General features: G+C 44.4%; 1 protein-coding gene across 2 annotated transcripts in view; it reads left to right on the top strand.

Annotated features, from left to right (window-relative positions):
* Positions 1–1,003: 1,003 nt before the first annotated feature.
* LOC110491633 (alpha-1,6-mannosylglycoprotein 6-beta-N-acetylglucosaminyltransferase B) overlaps positions 1,004–14,727 on the top strand; it is a 72,306-nt gene continuing 58,582 nt past the window's right edge. The window contains exons 1-6 of one of the 2 annotated variants that reach the window (XM_036946502.1): positions 1,004–1,053; positions 2,552–2,691; positions 4,644–4,695; positions 5,586–5,707; positions 13,110–13,239; positions 13,410–13,540. In XM_036946502.1, the coding sequence (XP_036802397.1) occupies positions 4,670–4,695; positions 5,586–5,707; positions 13,110–13,239; positions 13,410–13,540 (409 nt within the window). In that variant the 5' untranslated portion in view covers positions 1,004–1,053; positions 2,552–2,691; positions 4,644–4,669. Of the gene's footprint in view, positions 1,054–2,551; positions 2,692–3,908; positions 4,176–4,643; positions 4,696–5,585; positions 5,708–13,109; positions 13,240–13,409; positions 13,541–14,727 lie in introns of those variants that run through there. The other variant, XM_036946501.1, reaches the window with a different exon arrangement.

The following is a 14,727-nucleotide window of genomic DNA, read 5'->3' as shown; positions in this document are numbered from 1 at the left end:
TTTACAATGACAACCTACCCCGGCCAAACCCTCCCCTAACACGGACGACGCTGGGCCAATTGTGCTCCGCCCTATGGGACTCCCGATCTCGGCCAGAAGTGATACAGCCCGGGATCGAACCAGGGTCTGTAGTGACGCCTCTAGCACTGAGATGCAGTGCCTTACACCGCTGTGTCACTTGGGAGCAACAATTTCAAAGATTTTACTGATTTACATTTTATTGAAGGAAATCAGTCAATTTAAAGAAATTCATTAGGCCCTAATCTATGGATTCCACATGACTGGGAATACAGATATGCATATGTTGGTCACAGATACTTTAAAAGAAATGGGCCTCAGGATCTAGGCACGGTATTTCTGCGCATTCAAATTGCCATAGATAAAATGCAATTATGTTTGTTGTTGCGTAGCTTATGCCTGCCCATACCATAACCCCACCGGCATCATGGGACAGTCCGTTCACAATGTTGACATCAGCAAACTGCTTGCCCACAGGACGCCATACACGTGGTCTGCAGTTGAGGCCTGTTGGACCTACTGTAAAATTCTCAAAAAAACAAAAAACGTTGGAGGCAGTTTATGGTAGAGAAATTTACATTAAATTATCTGGCAAAAACTCTGGTGGACACACCTGCAGTCAGTATGCCAATTGCACCCTCCCTCAATATTTGAGACATCTGTGGCATTTGTGTTGTGTGACAAAACTGCACATTTTAAAGTGTCCTTTTATTGTCCCCAGCACAAGGTGCATCTCTTTAATGATCATGCTGTTTAATCAGCTTCTTGATTTGCCACACCTGTCAGGTGGCTGGATTATCTTGGCAAAGGAGAAATGTTCATTAACAGGGGATGTAAACAAATGTGCAAAATAAATGTAGAGAAAGAAGCTTTTTGTGCGTATGAAAAAGGTATATGATTTTATTTCACCTCATGAAACCAACACTTTACGTTTATATTTTTGTTCAGCGTAGTTAGCCAACACTGACTAAGATAATTCATTTGACAGGCGACAAGGTGCCGACACCACAACTCTGCATAGCTATATGGGGCTGGGTAAGAAATGCATTCATATTGCTGGAATAAAACGGACTAAATTTAGTTGGTCAGCTAGCTTGAACCCCCGAACGCCGTGAAAACTGATAGTTAGTGGTAACCCTGGCAAAGGTGACAGGTAGCGCTAGCTAGAAATGCGGACAGAGCGCACGCTAACAAAGCGGTTTCCTTCCATTCACGTTAGCAATTGACATTGGTCCATTGTCTGATCAGTGTTATCACCAGGTCAATGCATAGCATAACATTAGCTAGAATAGCTAGCTAGTTATCACGTCAAAATAGTTTGCGACGACCATAAAGCATTTTCTTCAGATGCAGAGAGATAGTCAGCCAGCTAGCACCTAGCTAACTAGCGACAAGATAGCGAGACAAATTATCTTCCTCACTGTCAACATTGGTTGTTGTTGAACTTGCATTGCGAACGGGCTAACTAATATTATCACGATGCATAAGGGCAAGAGGACTGCGCATGTGTTAATAACTGCTGAAGAAACGACAAGACATGAAAAATACCTGTCAAGATATGAAATTACCCTACCTGGTTTGGTCAGATGTCTTGAGATGTTGGAGCTGCAGTCATATTTGTCAGTTTCGGACATGCGCAGTATCCCTACTCTAACCGCTACTAGCAGGAGCCATATGGCGGAGTGTAGAATGCAATTCATATCGGATTTGTTATGCCATTTTTTTTTGTTGTCTTTACGCTTTGTTCGATATATGAAATTGCACTGGCATCTGCTTTAAATGATGGGGAAAACCTTATAGCTATATACAAGTCCAGAAATCATTCAAACAAATAATGTAGCAGGGTGAAACAACCATTAGCCTACTATTAAAATCTAATGACCAAACATTAGAGTGCAAAGAACTTGAGAAGATTTTGAAAAACAAGATGCGCCACTGCTGTTTTAGGCAACATCTGAGTTACTGTGAGTGAGCCAGTTGGGAGTGGTGGAATAGAGGCAATATCATCTGATTCATCAAGCTTTGTTTACAGGCCTGGATGTCTGTCAAAGTAGTTACGGGCACTGGAAAAAGGACTGGAAGGCACCCAGGCAATTTTAACAAAACCCTGCTTTGTCCTCCTACTCAAAAGCACACGCCAAAAACAACGCCCAGCACATGACAGTTATTACAGATAACTCAATTAGGCCATCATTGCCACTCCAATATGGTTCTGGCCTTGTGTTTTTGCTTTGTATTCTCTCATTATGTTGTTCATTTCTTCATTTGGTGTTCTTGCAACAACAACAAGCCAATGTGTGTGATGGCCGTAGGCCTATGTGTGTGATGAAACCTGAAAAAACAAATTGCCAAATGTCCACGCCATGTCCACTCCATCATGTGTTTTTCTGAGAAGACCTTAGACATACTGTATTTTGTGAATGATAACCCACTCATATGACTCACAATGATGACATAGAATAAATACACTGTCCACAACAGTACTCCCTCTCTACTCTTTGTATAATTCTGTTGTGTTTACCTGTCTTTTCAGGTCTACCCTGTCCTGTCTGTCTCAAAGCCAGCTTTTCTATGACCATGGAGTTGGTTAATGGAGCCTTTGTTACATGCCAGCTGCTGGCATCAGTCCAACAGACATGACTGCAGGAGTGGACAGTATTCATATCATGTGAGGTACACTAATCCATAGGACGCTGACTATCGCGCTAGGGCTACAGCACATTTAGTGCTGTATTCAGCGCCAGGCCAGCCCAACATTTTATATCACGCTTTAACCTCAGAGCTATTTGATTGGACAGAGAATACCACTGTTTGGTGAGAGATTGAGGTGGGGAGAGAGAGACAGATGGATCTAAAGCCAGTAAGCCTTGAGGTCCAAGCTTATGGGGGGTTTATGCTCATCAAATCCTTCCGCTCGAACACACTGTGACATCACACCTATGGAAGGCAGGCGCGCACACACACAGGCAGGCACGTACACATGCACACAAACATGGACACGTGCACACACACACCCTTGCAATGTTTGAAGAAAGGTGTGACGTCAAGTGCTGATGTCAAGGTCGGACGTACTTAAGTGAGATGTTTGTTTGCCAAGTTGAACTTAAAGACGTTCAATGTTAATTGCATTACCAGTTTCGGTGCAATTGTCACAATGACCATATTATACCTACTATGAAGACCCTTTGACATTAAAGTGACATTGACATTTCACATTGATAAATTTGTCCTCCGATCAGGGGAGGGTGGTAATGGGACATTAGTTTAATTTCCTTATTTCATTACACTAAAAACTTTAAACGTGGATACAAGCTGAAAGGGATATCATCTTTAGTCTTCTCATTCTAATGGTAGTTGAGTTTCCCCTACAAAAATAACCTAAAGAAGGGTCATTACCAACCTACAACAGGAAATAGGCCTATCAAAACTGGGACTATGCTGCCCTCTTCAGGCTGCACGAAGAACTGCACATACTATATCTGTCCAACTACTAATTGTCTCCTGCAGTCTAAACTCCTCTCCTCTGGTATTTCTAAGGCCAGATGTCCTTCAAATGTCTTATGTGTGCGACCTGAAGTGGTGTGTGTGAGTAAACTGGAATAATAGAGAGAAGTATTATTGATATGCAAGCCTATCATGAGGCACAACGTTGTGTTTTTATTATTTAATTGCTTTTGTCAATTAAATTAGTTAATTTATGTGTTAAATCTTATAATATGCCCTCTAAGACATTCAAATAGGCTGGAGTAGCAAGTAGAGTCCCCAGTTCAGTTGTGTTTCCACTCACAAATAGGGCTTTTTATTCTGGGCGGTAGGGCTGAAAGAGGCTGTGTCACCCAATAGCGTGAGTTCTATTGTATCTGTGAAAGGCCCCAGCAGCACCATGGGTATTGTGTTCTCAAGAGAGGAATCAGGTTTCCTTGACAACCGCAGGATGCGTACCCAGAGGCCTAGGGACAGAGAAAAGGAGGCCAGAGAAGGAGGGAAAGAGACAAAAAACAAATGAGACTTTCCAGCCCCGCGTTTTCTCCAGCTTTTTTTTTATCAGGTCTTTTTTTTGAAAGAGGGAGCGATGGAGGAGGTTGCCGCCCGGTCGTGACGGAGCCTTAGAGTGTTTGTGTGGTCTGTGTGTGTTTGTGTGTGTCCGCGCTGAATCGGTAAGTACGCCTGGCTGTTCCAATGTCTTTATAACTCTGGCTTATAGACCACACAGAGTAACAAAACAAAGGGACTGAAGGATGGAGAGAGAGGGACTGGAGTATTGGCACAGTTTGTGACATGTATCAGTGTATCATTAACTTTCAATAGGAAACACAAAGGCACACGTTGAGCCACTTTTACGCCTCGTCAAAAGTATGACTGAATATGGAAGGGGATTAATATATTCCCATCAGTGTAAATGGAAACTATGATGTGATGTGGTGTTTTGGACTGAATGGTGATCTTGTACACAAAGGAATCCATTTTTACCCCATCTGCCTTATCTTCACTTTTGAGAACAGTGGGAAAAACAGGAAAAAAAATATTAGAGGCAGCATCTCTTTGCGTTTCTTTTTCCAAGTTATTGCACTATTGACTGATAATAACACTTATTTATTCTAATGTATGATTTTCTGTTTTGACAGTCAGGCCCACATCTTGATTCTGGATCATGCGTTTTACACTGCGTCCCCGGAGGTAAGGGCTCATCCCAAAAGCCTAACAATTGATTAAGACTAGATCTACTGTGTAGGAATACGGTTCAGATCTCTGGATATCGGCATGTGTATATTGCATGTTTGTCATGCCAGTTACATCGCACTTATTGGGAGTTGACTGAACATACGGTAAATGGACTATAATGTAGACTTGACTGATTGTTGGACCCACAAACAATGGGCTTACTAAGTGTTGAACTACGTGGCATCATCCTGTAACTCTTATTTTTTGAGTTTTTTCTTTGTCGCTGGTGGCCCTATAGTGGATGTTGTTTTCGCAAATACCCGGGCCAGTCACTGAGATCTCTTTGACAGATTTTTCTATATGGAGAGCTTTACTAATACAATTGAATTCAATTCAATTGAATTGAACCGGCTTGAGTGCTGAGTTTGGCCGTGTGTTTGGCTTGGCCCGAGGGCGTTTCACTTCTGGAACACACTCTTCGTAGCCGATTTGCTCCGACGAAAAGCCCAGTCCTCTTCTGCCCCAGTAAAAACCCAAACCCCAAAGGAGTCGCTTGCTCAAGTCGCTCTCACGCCATGACAGCACGTCACTCTCCAGCTGTTTGTTATGACTAAGAGAACCGCTCTTATTTGAAGCCTGTCCATGGAACAAGTTAATTCCCTCTTCTTCTCAATGTGCTCAGTGCAGGACAAACTGAGACTACACGGAGATCACCACAACAAGTTACATGACTTTAGGGCAAACTTGGTACCCCTCTACGTGGCACTATATGATACCATGTGTCGAAGCTAAATATAAGTTCATTGCAATTACATTACTAGTAGAGGTAGTTAGTTTAGTGTAGTGATGATTTCTGCTAAGCCCAACGCTAACCCATGTCCGTCTGTCCTCCTGTCTGTCTCCAGTGGCTGCTTGGTGCTGTGTCTTTCTGTCTCTCTGCTCACCCTGCTGCTGCAGAGCCTCTGGGTGCCTCCAGAGATGACCAGAGAGGAGCCGGCAGGTGCAGGGAGGTCCCCTGAGGAACAGAGTAAGTGTCCCAAGCATAGAAATATAATCTACATTCATTATACTGTATTTCTATGGTCCTACTCTTCGAGGAGTAGATTAGATAGTGAAATGCTTTACATGACTGAGATATTTTCTAGTGTGGACTCCTCTCTCTCTCCCCTACTCTCTCTCTTTGCCACTCCTTCCTGTAGTCCTATGGTTGGTGAGGAGTGATGCAGTAATTGTCAGCTGAGTAAACAGGCAGGGGGTGGATAGGGGGTGACATCACCATCATAGGGTTCCTTCCTGTATGTGTCATTGGGTAGATAGCCAATCCCAAAGGGGTCTCTGTTTAACCCCTATCTTCAGACCCCCAGACCCCACATCTACAACCTCCCTGTGGGTCCATAACCAGTGTATACACACACACACACCGGTAACCCCACACCACCGACACCCTAGCCCAAAATATTGCAGTACTATTTTATTGTCTGATTTCCACGTTTGCTCAATACTAGCTATTCAGTGCCAGGCCAGCCCAACATTTTATAGACCACTCTACGTTTGTGCAAATGCTAATGTCTCAATCAGGAAGTCCTTGATCGGCCCTCCCAAATAGCCCCTTAAAGCCCAACTGACAGGCCTCTTAAACACACATTTACTTTTTACTACGCCCCTGGTTGACTTGTTTTTCTGGCCGTCTGCTGCAGTCTGGCTGGTTAGGTTGCTGTACGCTTATTATGTATACCATGGGGTTCGTCAAACAAGGAAAAGGACTACTGCTTTAGGTCAGCCAGAGGCATTGAGTGGAAGTGGAACAAACGACATTATGTGATGTTTTGTTTTACTATATGTTTGGCTAGCGACCGTTATAGTGGGCGGTCTATGTCTACACTCTTAAAAACAAGGTGCTATCAAGAACCTACAAGGGTTCCTCGGCTGTCCCCATAGGAGAACCTTTTGAAGAACCAAATCAAATTTAATTGGTCACGTACACATGGTTAGCAGATGTTAATGCAAGTGTAACAAAATGCTTGTGCTTCTAGTTCTGACCGTGCAGTAATATCTAACAAGTAATCTAACAATTTCACAACAACTACCTTATACACACAAGTGTAAAGGAATGAATAAGAATATGTACATATAAATATATGGATGAGCGATGGCCGAATGGCATAGGCAAGATGCAGTAGATGGTATAGTGTACAGTATATACATATGAGATGAGTAATCTAGGGTATGTAATTATTATATAAAGTGGCATTGTTTAAAGTGACTAGTGATACATTTATTACATCCTATTTTTAATTATTAAAGTGGCTAGAGATTTGAGTCAGTATGTTGGCAGCAGCTACTCAATGTTAGTGATGGCTGTTTAACAGTCTGATGGCCTTGAGATAGAAGCTGTTTTTCAGTCTCTCGGTCCCAGCTTTGATGCACCTGTACTAACCTCGCCTTCTGGATGATAGCGGGGTGAGTGGCAGTGGCTTGGGTGGTTGTTTTCCTTGATGATCTTTTTGGCCTTCCTGTGACATCGGGTGGTGTAGGTGTCCTGGAGGGCAGGTAGTTTGCCCCTGGTGATGCGTTGTGCAAACCTCACTACCCTCTGGAGAACCTTACTGTTGTGGGCAGAGCAGTTGCCGTACCAGGCGGTGATACAGCCTGACCGGATACTCTCGATTGTGCATCTGTAAAAGTTTGTGCGTGTTTTTGGTGACAAGACACATTTCTTCAGTCTCCTGAACAGCGCCTTGTTCGCCACATTTCAGTTTGTCCGTGATATGTACACCGAGGTATTTAAAACTTTCCACCTACTGTCCCATCGATGTGGATAGGGGGGTGCTCCCTCTGCTGTTTCCTGAAGTCCACGATCATCTCCTTTGTTTTGTTGACGTTGAGTGTGAGTTTTTTTTTCCTGACACCACACTCCGAGGGCCCTCACCTCCTCCCTGTGGGCCGTCTTGTCGTTGTTGGTAATCAAGCTTACCACTGTAGTGTCGTCTACAAACTTGATGATTGAGTTGGAGACGTGCATGGCCACGCAGTCGTGGGTGAACAGGGAGTACAGGAGAGGGCTGAGAATGCACCCTTGTGGGGCCCCAGTGTTGAGGATCAGCCGGGTGGAGATGTTGTTTCCTACCCTCACCACATGGGGGCGGCCTGTCATAAAGTCCAGGACCCAGTTGCACAGGGCGGGGTCGAGACCCAGGGTCTCGAGCTTAATGACAAGTTTGGAGGGTACTATGTTGTTAAATGCTGAGCTGGAATCGTCTGGGCCGGCAGCCAGCAGTCTTACGAGGGTTAACATGTTTAAATGTTTTACTCACGTTGGCTGCGGTGAAGGAGAGCCCGCAGGTTTTGGTAGCGGGCTGTGTCAGTGGCATTGTATTGTCCTCAAAGCGAGCAAAGAAGTTGTTTAGTTTGTCTGGGAGCAAGACATCGGTGTCCGCGACGGGGCTGGTTTTCTGAACCCTTTTTGGTTCCAGGTAGAACTCTTTTGGGTTCCATTTAGAACCCTTTACACAGAGGGTTCTACACTGAACAAAAATATACAACATGCAAAAATGAATATAAGAAAATCCTCAATTGAAATATATTCATTAGGCCTTAATATAGGGATTTCACATGACTGGAAATACAGATATGTTTCTGTTGGTCACAGATACCTTAAAAAATAAAGGTAGGGGTGTGGATCAGAAAACCAGTCATTATTTAGTGTGACCACCATTTGCCTCGGGCAGCGTGACACATCTCCTTTGCATAGAGTTGATCAGGCTGTTGATTGTGGCCTGTGGAATGTTGTCCCACTCCTCTTCAATGGTTGTGTGAGGGTGCTGGATAATGACGGGAACTAGAACACTCTGTCGTACATGTCGATCCAGAGCATCCAAAACATGCTCAATGGGTGACATGTCTGGTGAATATGCAGGCCATGGAAGAACTGGGACATTTTTAGCTCCCAGGAATTGTGTACAGATCCTTGCGACATGGGGCCTTGCATTAATTATCATGAGGAAACATGAGGTGATGGCAGTGGATGAATGGCAGGACAATGGGCCTCAGGATCTCATCACTGTATCTCTGTGCATTCAAATTGCCATCGATAAAATGCAATTGTGTTGGTTGTCCGTAGCTTATGCCTACCCATACCATAACCCCACCGCCACCATGGGGCACTTTGTCCACTTTGACATCAGCAAACCTTGACAGCAAACCGCTCGCCAACATAATGCCATACACGCTGTCTGTCATCTGCCCGGTACAGTTGAAACCGGGATTCATCTGTGAAGAGCACACTTCTCCAGCGTGCCAGTGGCCATTGAAGATGAGCATTTTCCGACTGAAGTCGGTTAAGATGCCGAACTGCAGTCTGGTTAAGACCCTGGTGAGGAAAACAAGCACGCAGATGAGCTTCCCTGAGACGGTTTCTGACAGTTCGTGCAGAAATTCTTTGGTTGTATAAACCTACAGTTTCATCAGCTGTCTGGGTGGCTGGTCTCAGACGATCCCGCAGGTGAAGAAGCCGGATGTTGAGGTCCTGGGCTGGTGTGGTTACATGTGGTCTGCGGTTCTGAGGCTGGTAGGACGCACTGCCAAATTCCCTAAAATTACGTTGGAGGTGGCTTATGGTAGATAAATTAACATTCAAATCTCTGGTAACAGCTCTGGTGGACATTCCTGCAGTCAGCATGCCAATTGCACGCTCCCTCAGAACTTGAGATATCCTGTGGCATTGTGTTGTGTGACAAAACTGCACATTTTAGAGTGGCCTTTATTATCCCCATCACAAGGTGCACCTGTGTAATGATCATGGTGTTTAATCAGCTTCTTGATATGCCACACCTGTCAGGTGGATGGATTATCTTGGCAAAGGAGAAATGCTTACTAACAGGGATGTCAACAAACTTACCCACAAAATTTGAAAGAAATAAGCTATTTTGTGCGTATGGAACTTTTCTGGGATCTTTTATTTCAGCTCATGAAACATGGGACCAACACTTTACATGTTGCCTTTATACCTGGAACAAAAAAGGGTTCTACCTGGGACCAAAAATGGTTATCCTATGGGGATAGCTTGCGAACACTTTTGGAACATGTAGGCGTGTAGCCTGAAAACAAAAAAATGCTTGTAAAAGGACGTAGTTATGGTAGATTCAGTATAATATATCATGGGTGTTCTTTCTAAATCGCCTCTTTTTATTGTGTCATAGTAAGTACTTTCTCTCACAGTAAACTCTTTTTACCTTCTGTTGGGAGCATAGGGCATCCACATTTTGGGGGGGATCCAGCAGAGAATTCAAATGGCCTAGTTTCATACAAGGCATCGATATTGAGACCACTCATGTTGCAATGTGTTTTGGCATACACTAGAGCATAGTGTACAAAGAGCACTACACATGATGATGGGCAATGTCTTACAGTAAAAGTTGCATCTCTGACTGATATGAAATGACAGTGTTAGGGCGAGAATGTTGAAATCAACCTGACCTCAATATGACTTTAGAACTGAGGTTGATGTCATCAAGTTGAGTCAAGGGCCAGCGTTACCCGTTATGGCGTCTGTGTAAACATTCACTTATGTCTAGGAGTGTGTCTATGTGTGTGTGCCCATGTGTGTGTGGGTATGCTCGGGTGTCGTTCCTGCATGTGTGTGTGTGTGTGGGGGCGGGGGGGGGGGGGGGGGGGGTTCTGAAACCACAAAGCCACGTGAGAATAGCGTAATTATGTGAAGAGCTCCAGTTACCACTCCAACAATATTTTCATGCCAGGAATTATGACTCTTTGCCATCTGTCCTAAAATAGGCATATTGAACATTTCAGTCTCACCGTAAAAAATAAATGAAAATCCTTGCACTAGGTGCATGTAATATGGAAAATGGACGACCATAATCTCTCAATTCAACTAAAATAGATGGCGTTACGTAATCTGTTGATGGTAATGATGCAATCTGATATTTTATTTTAGGACAGGGCCTGATTGGCTTTGACATTTACAATATGATGTGTGTACAGGTGGTCCGTACAGGGGTTTCCAGTTGGAATGTTTGATTCATGACATTATTTGTCCATGTCTCAGAATTCAGTGTATTTCTCACTGTGCCATTATAACATGGACTGTGAAAAAGGATGTGAATATTATATTCCATGGGTATGCTCTTTTACTGTGCAATACAGTATGTTACCAGATCAGGGCCAGGATTTCCCCTGACCATGTGACCTGACCAAAGAAAGAGAGACTCTGGTCACATGGTAACGGAATAGATCCTGACTATATACACTGCTCAAAAAAATAAAGGGAACACTTAAACAACACAATGTAACTCCAAGTCAATCACACTTCTGTGAAATCAAACTGTCCACTTAGGAAGCAATACTGATTGACAATAAATGTCACATGCTGTTTTGCAAATGGAATAGACAACAGGTGGAAATTATAGGCAATTAGCAAGACACCCCCAATAAAGGAGTGGTTCTGCAGGTGGTGACCACAGACCACTTCTCAGTTCCTATGCTTCCTGGCTGATGTTTTGGTCACTTTTGAATGCTGGCGGTGCTTTCACTCTAGTGGTAGCATGAGGCGGAGTCTACAACCCACACAAGTGGCTCAGGTAGTGCAGCTCATCCAGGATGGCACATCAATGCGAGCTGTGGCAAGAAGGTTTGCTGTGTCTGTCAGCGTAGTGTCCAGAGCATGGAGGCGCTACCAGGAGACAGGCCAGTACATCAGGAGATGTGGAGGAGGCCGTAGGAAGGCAACAACCCAGCAGCAGGACCGCTACCTCCGCCTTTGTGCAAGGAGGAGCAGGAGGAGCACTGCCAGAGCCCTGCAAAATGACCTCCAGCAGGCCACAAATGTGCATGTGTATGCTCAAACGGTCAGAAACAGACTCCATGAGGGTGGTATGAGGGCCCGACATCCACAGGTGGGGGTTGTGCTTACAGCCCAACACCGTGCAGGACGTTTGGCATTTGCCAGAGAACACCAAGATTGGCAAATCCGCCACTGGCGCCCTGTGCTCTTCACAGATGAAAGCAGGTTCACACTGAGCACGTGACAGACGTGACAGAGTCTGGAGACGCCGTGGAGAACTTTCTGCTGCCTGCAACATCCTCCAGCATGACCGGTTTGGCGGTGGGTCAGTCATGGTGTGGGGTGGCATTTCTTTGGGGGGGCCGCACAGCCCTCCATGTGCTCGCCAGAGGTAGCCTGACTGCCATTAGGTACCGAGATGAGATCCTCAGACCCCTTGTGAGACCATATGCTGGTGCGGTTGGCCCTGGGTTCCTCCTAATGCAAGACAATGCTAGACCTCATGTGGCTGGAGTGTGTCAGCAGTTCCTGCAAGAGGAAGGCATTGATGCTATGGACTGGCCCGCCCGTTCCCCAGACCTGAATCAAATTGAGCACATCTGGGACATCATGTCTCGCTCCATCCACCAACGTCACGTTGCACCACAGACTGTCCAGGAGTTGGCGGATTCTTTAGTCCAGGTCTGGGAGGAGATCCCTCAGGAGACCATCCGCCACCTCATCAGGAGCATGCCCAGGCATTGTAGGGAGGTCATACAGGCACTTGGAGGCCACACACACTACTGAGCCTCATTTTGACTTGTTTTAAGGACATTACATCAAAGTTGGATCAGCCTGTAGTGTGGTTTTCCACTTTAATTTTGAGTGTCTCCAAATCCAGACCTCCAATGGAAATCAAATTTATCAACCCATGATCATTTTTGTGTGATTTTTGTTGTCAGCACATTCAACTATGTAAAGAAAAAAGTATTTAATAAGAATATTTAATTCATTCAGATCTAGGATGTGTTCATTTAGTGTTCCCTTTATTTTTTTGAGCAGTGTACATACACTCAGTGCACAAAACATTAGGAACACCTTCCTAATATTGAATTGCACACCCTTTTTCCCTCAGAACCTCCTCAATTCATTGGGACATGGACTTTATAAGGTGTCGAAAGCATTCCACAGTGATGCTGGCCCATGTTGACTCCAGTGCTTCCCACAAATGTGTCAAGTTGGCTGGGTGTCCTTAGGGTGGTGGACCATTCTTGAGACACGCGGGAAACTGTTGTGTATGAAAATTCGAGCAGTGTTGCAGTTGTTGACACACTCAAACCGGTGCGCCTGGCACCTACTACCATACCTCCTTCAAAGGCACTTAAATATGTTGTCTTATCCATTCACCCTCTGCATGGCACACATACACAATTCATGTCTCAATTGTCTCAAGGCTTAAAAAACATTTAACCTGTCTCCTCCCCTTCATCTACGCTTATTTAAGTGGATTTAACAACTGACATCAATAAGGGATCATAGCTTTCACCTGGATTCACCTGGTCAGTCAATGTCATGGAAAGAGCAGGTGTTCCTAATGCTTTGTACACTCCGTGTATAATATCAACTTTCTGTGCTGTCAATCATCCCCCAGGTCACCATGGTAACAGCGTGCGAAGACTGGCTCTACGCTTAGAGGCTCTGAGCTCTCAGGTGCAGCGGCTAGCGAGGGAGAGAGACACTCCCCAGCCTGCTAAAGAAGAACTTATTAACCTTCTGCAAAGGTACATCTACACTCCTAACACACATCCACACTCAGACAAAGTAGTTAAAATCATGTTATTGGATATTCAATACATAAATTCAACATTATATCAGACACACAGCACTGAAACTGCATTTTTCTGGTGAGTCTCATGTGGGTGTGTATGTGCGTAATTGTGTGGTCACCCAGTCTCCGGCAGGACCAGGAGGGCTTGGTGCGGTCCGTGGAGCGAGAGTTACAGAGAATGGCCCAGAAGCTGGAAAGCCTCGGTCATCAGCCCCACACACCACGACCACAAGACGACCACAGACCGCAGACAGGTAGGACCACAACCAGCCCTGGTCATAGCCTTTCTCTAACTAGTAATAATACAATATGGTTCTTTAGTAGGCATACATTTATTATCAAAAGCAACTTACAGTACAGAGGGGCCATGCAGGAATCAAACCCCAAACTTGGAACCACATTGGAACTACATCATATAACATTAGCTAGAGAAGCTTACCATAACAGAGAGACCTATAATTACAATTGGATCCTGTGTTGCTCAGATGGTAGATCATGGCGCTTGTAACACCAAGCGTCGTGGGTTTGATTCCACTGGGGCCACCCGCATGTAAAATGTCTGCATGCATGACTGTAAGTTGCTCTGGATAAAACCGTCTGCTAAATGGCATATATTATTATACACTGAGTATACCAAACATTACAGTGGCATGTGAAAGTATTCACCCCCCTTGGCATTTTTCCTGTTTTGTTGCCTTACAACCTGGAATAAAAATATATATCTTTTTTTTGGGGGGGGGGGTTGTATTATTTGATTTACACAACATGAAGATGCAAAAAATATATATTTTTGTGAAACAAACAAGAAATAAGACAGTCATTACTTCGTAGAGCCACCTTTTGCAGCAATTACAGTCTCTATAAGCTTGGCACATCGAGCTACTGGGATTTTTGACCATTCTTCAAGGCAAAACTGCTCCAGCTCCTTCAAGTTGGATGGTTTCCGCTGGTGTACATCAATCTTTAAGTCATACCACAGATTCTCAATTGGATTGAGGTCTGGGCTTTGACTAGGCCATTCCAAGACATTTAAATGTTTCCCCTTAAACCACTCGAGTGTTGCTTTAGCAGTATGCTTAGGGTCATTGATTGTCCTGCTGGAAGGGGAACCTCTGTCCCAGTCTCAAATGTCTGGAAGACTGAAACAGGTTTCCTTAAAGATTTCCCTATATTCTATCACAGTGCCATCCATTTTGTTACCAAAGCCCCTTATACCACCCACCACTGCGACCTGAATGCTCTAGCTGGCTGGCCCTCGCTACATACAGTGCCTTGCGGAAGTATTCGGCCCCCTTGAACTTTGAAACCTTTTGCCACATTTCAGGCTTCAAACATAAAGATATAAAACTGTATTTTTTTTGTGAAGAATCAACAACAAGTGGGACACAATCATGAAGTGGAATGACATTTATTGGATATTTCAAACTTTTTTAACAAATCA

Source organism: Oncorhynchus mykiss, chromosome 16 (genome assembly GCF_013265735.2).
Source record: "Oncorhynchus mykiss isolate Arlee chromosome 16, USDA_OmykA_1.1, whole genome shotgun sequence".
Lineage (NCBI taxonomy): Eukaryota > Metazoa > Chordata > Actinopteri > Salmoniformes > Salmonidae > Oncorhynchus > Oncorhynchus mykiss.
This window is presented reverse-complemented; position numbering and strand designations above follow the sequence as displayed.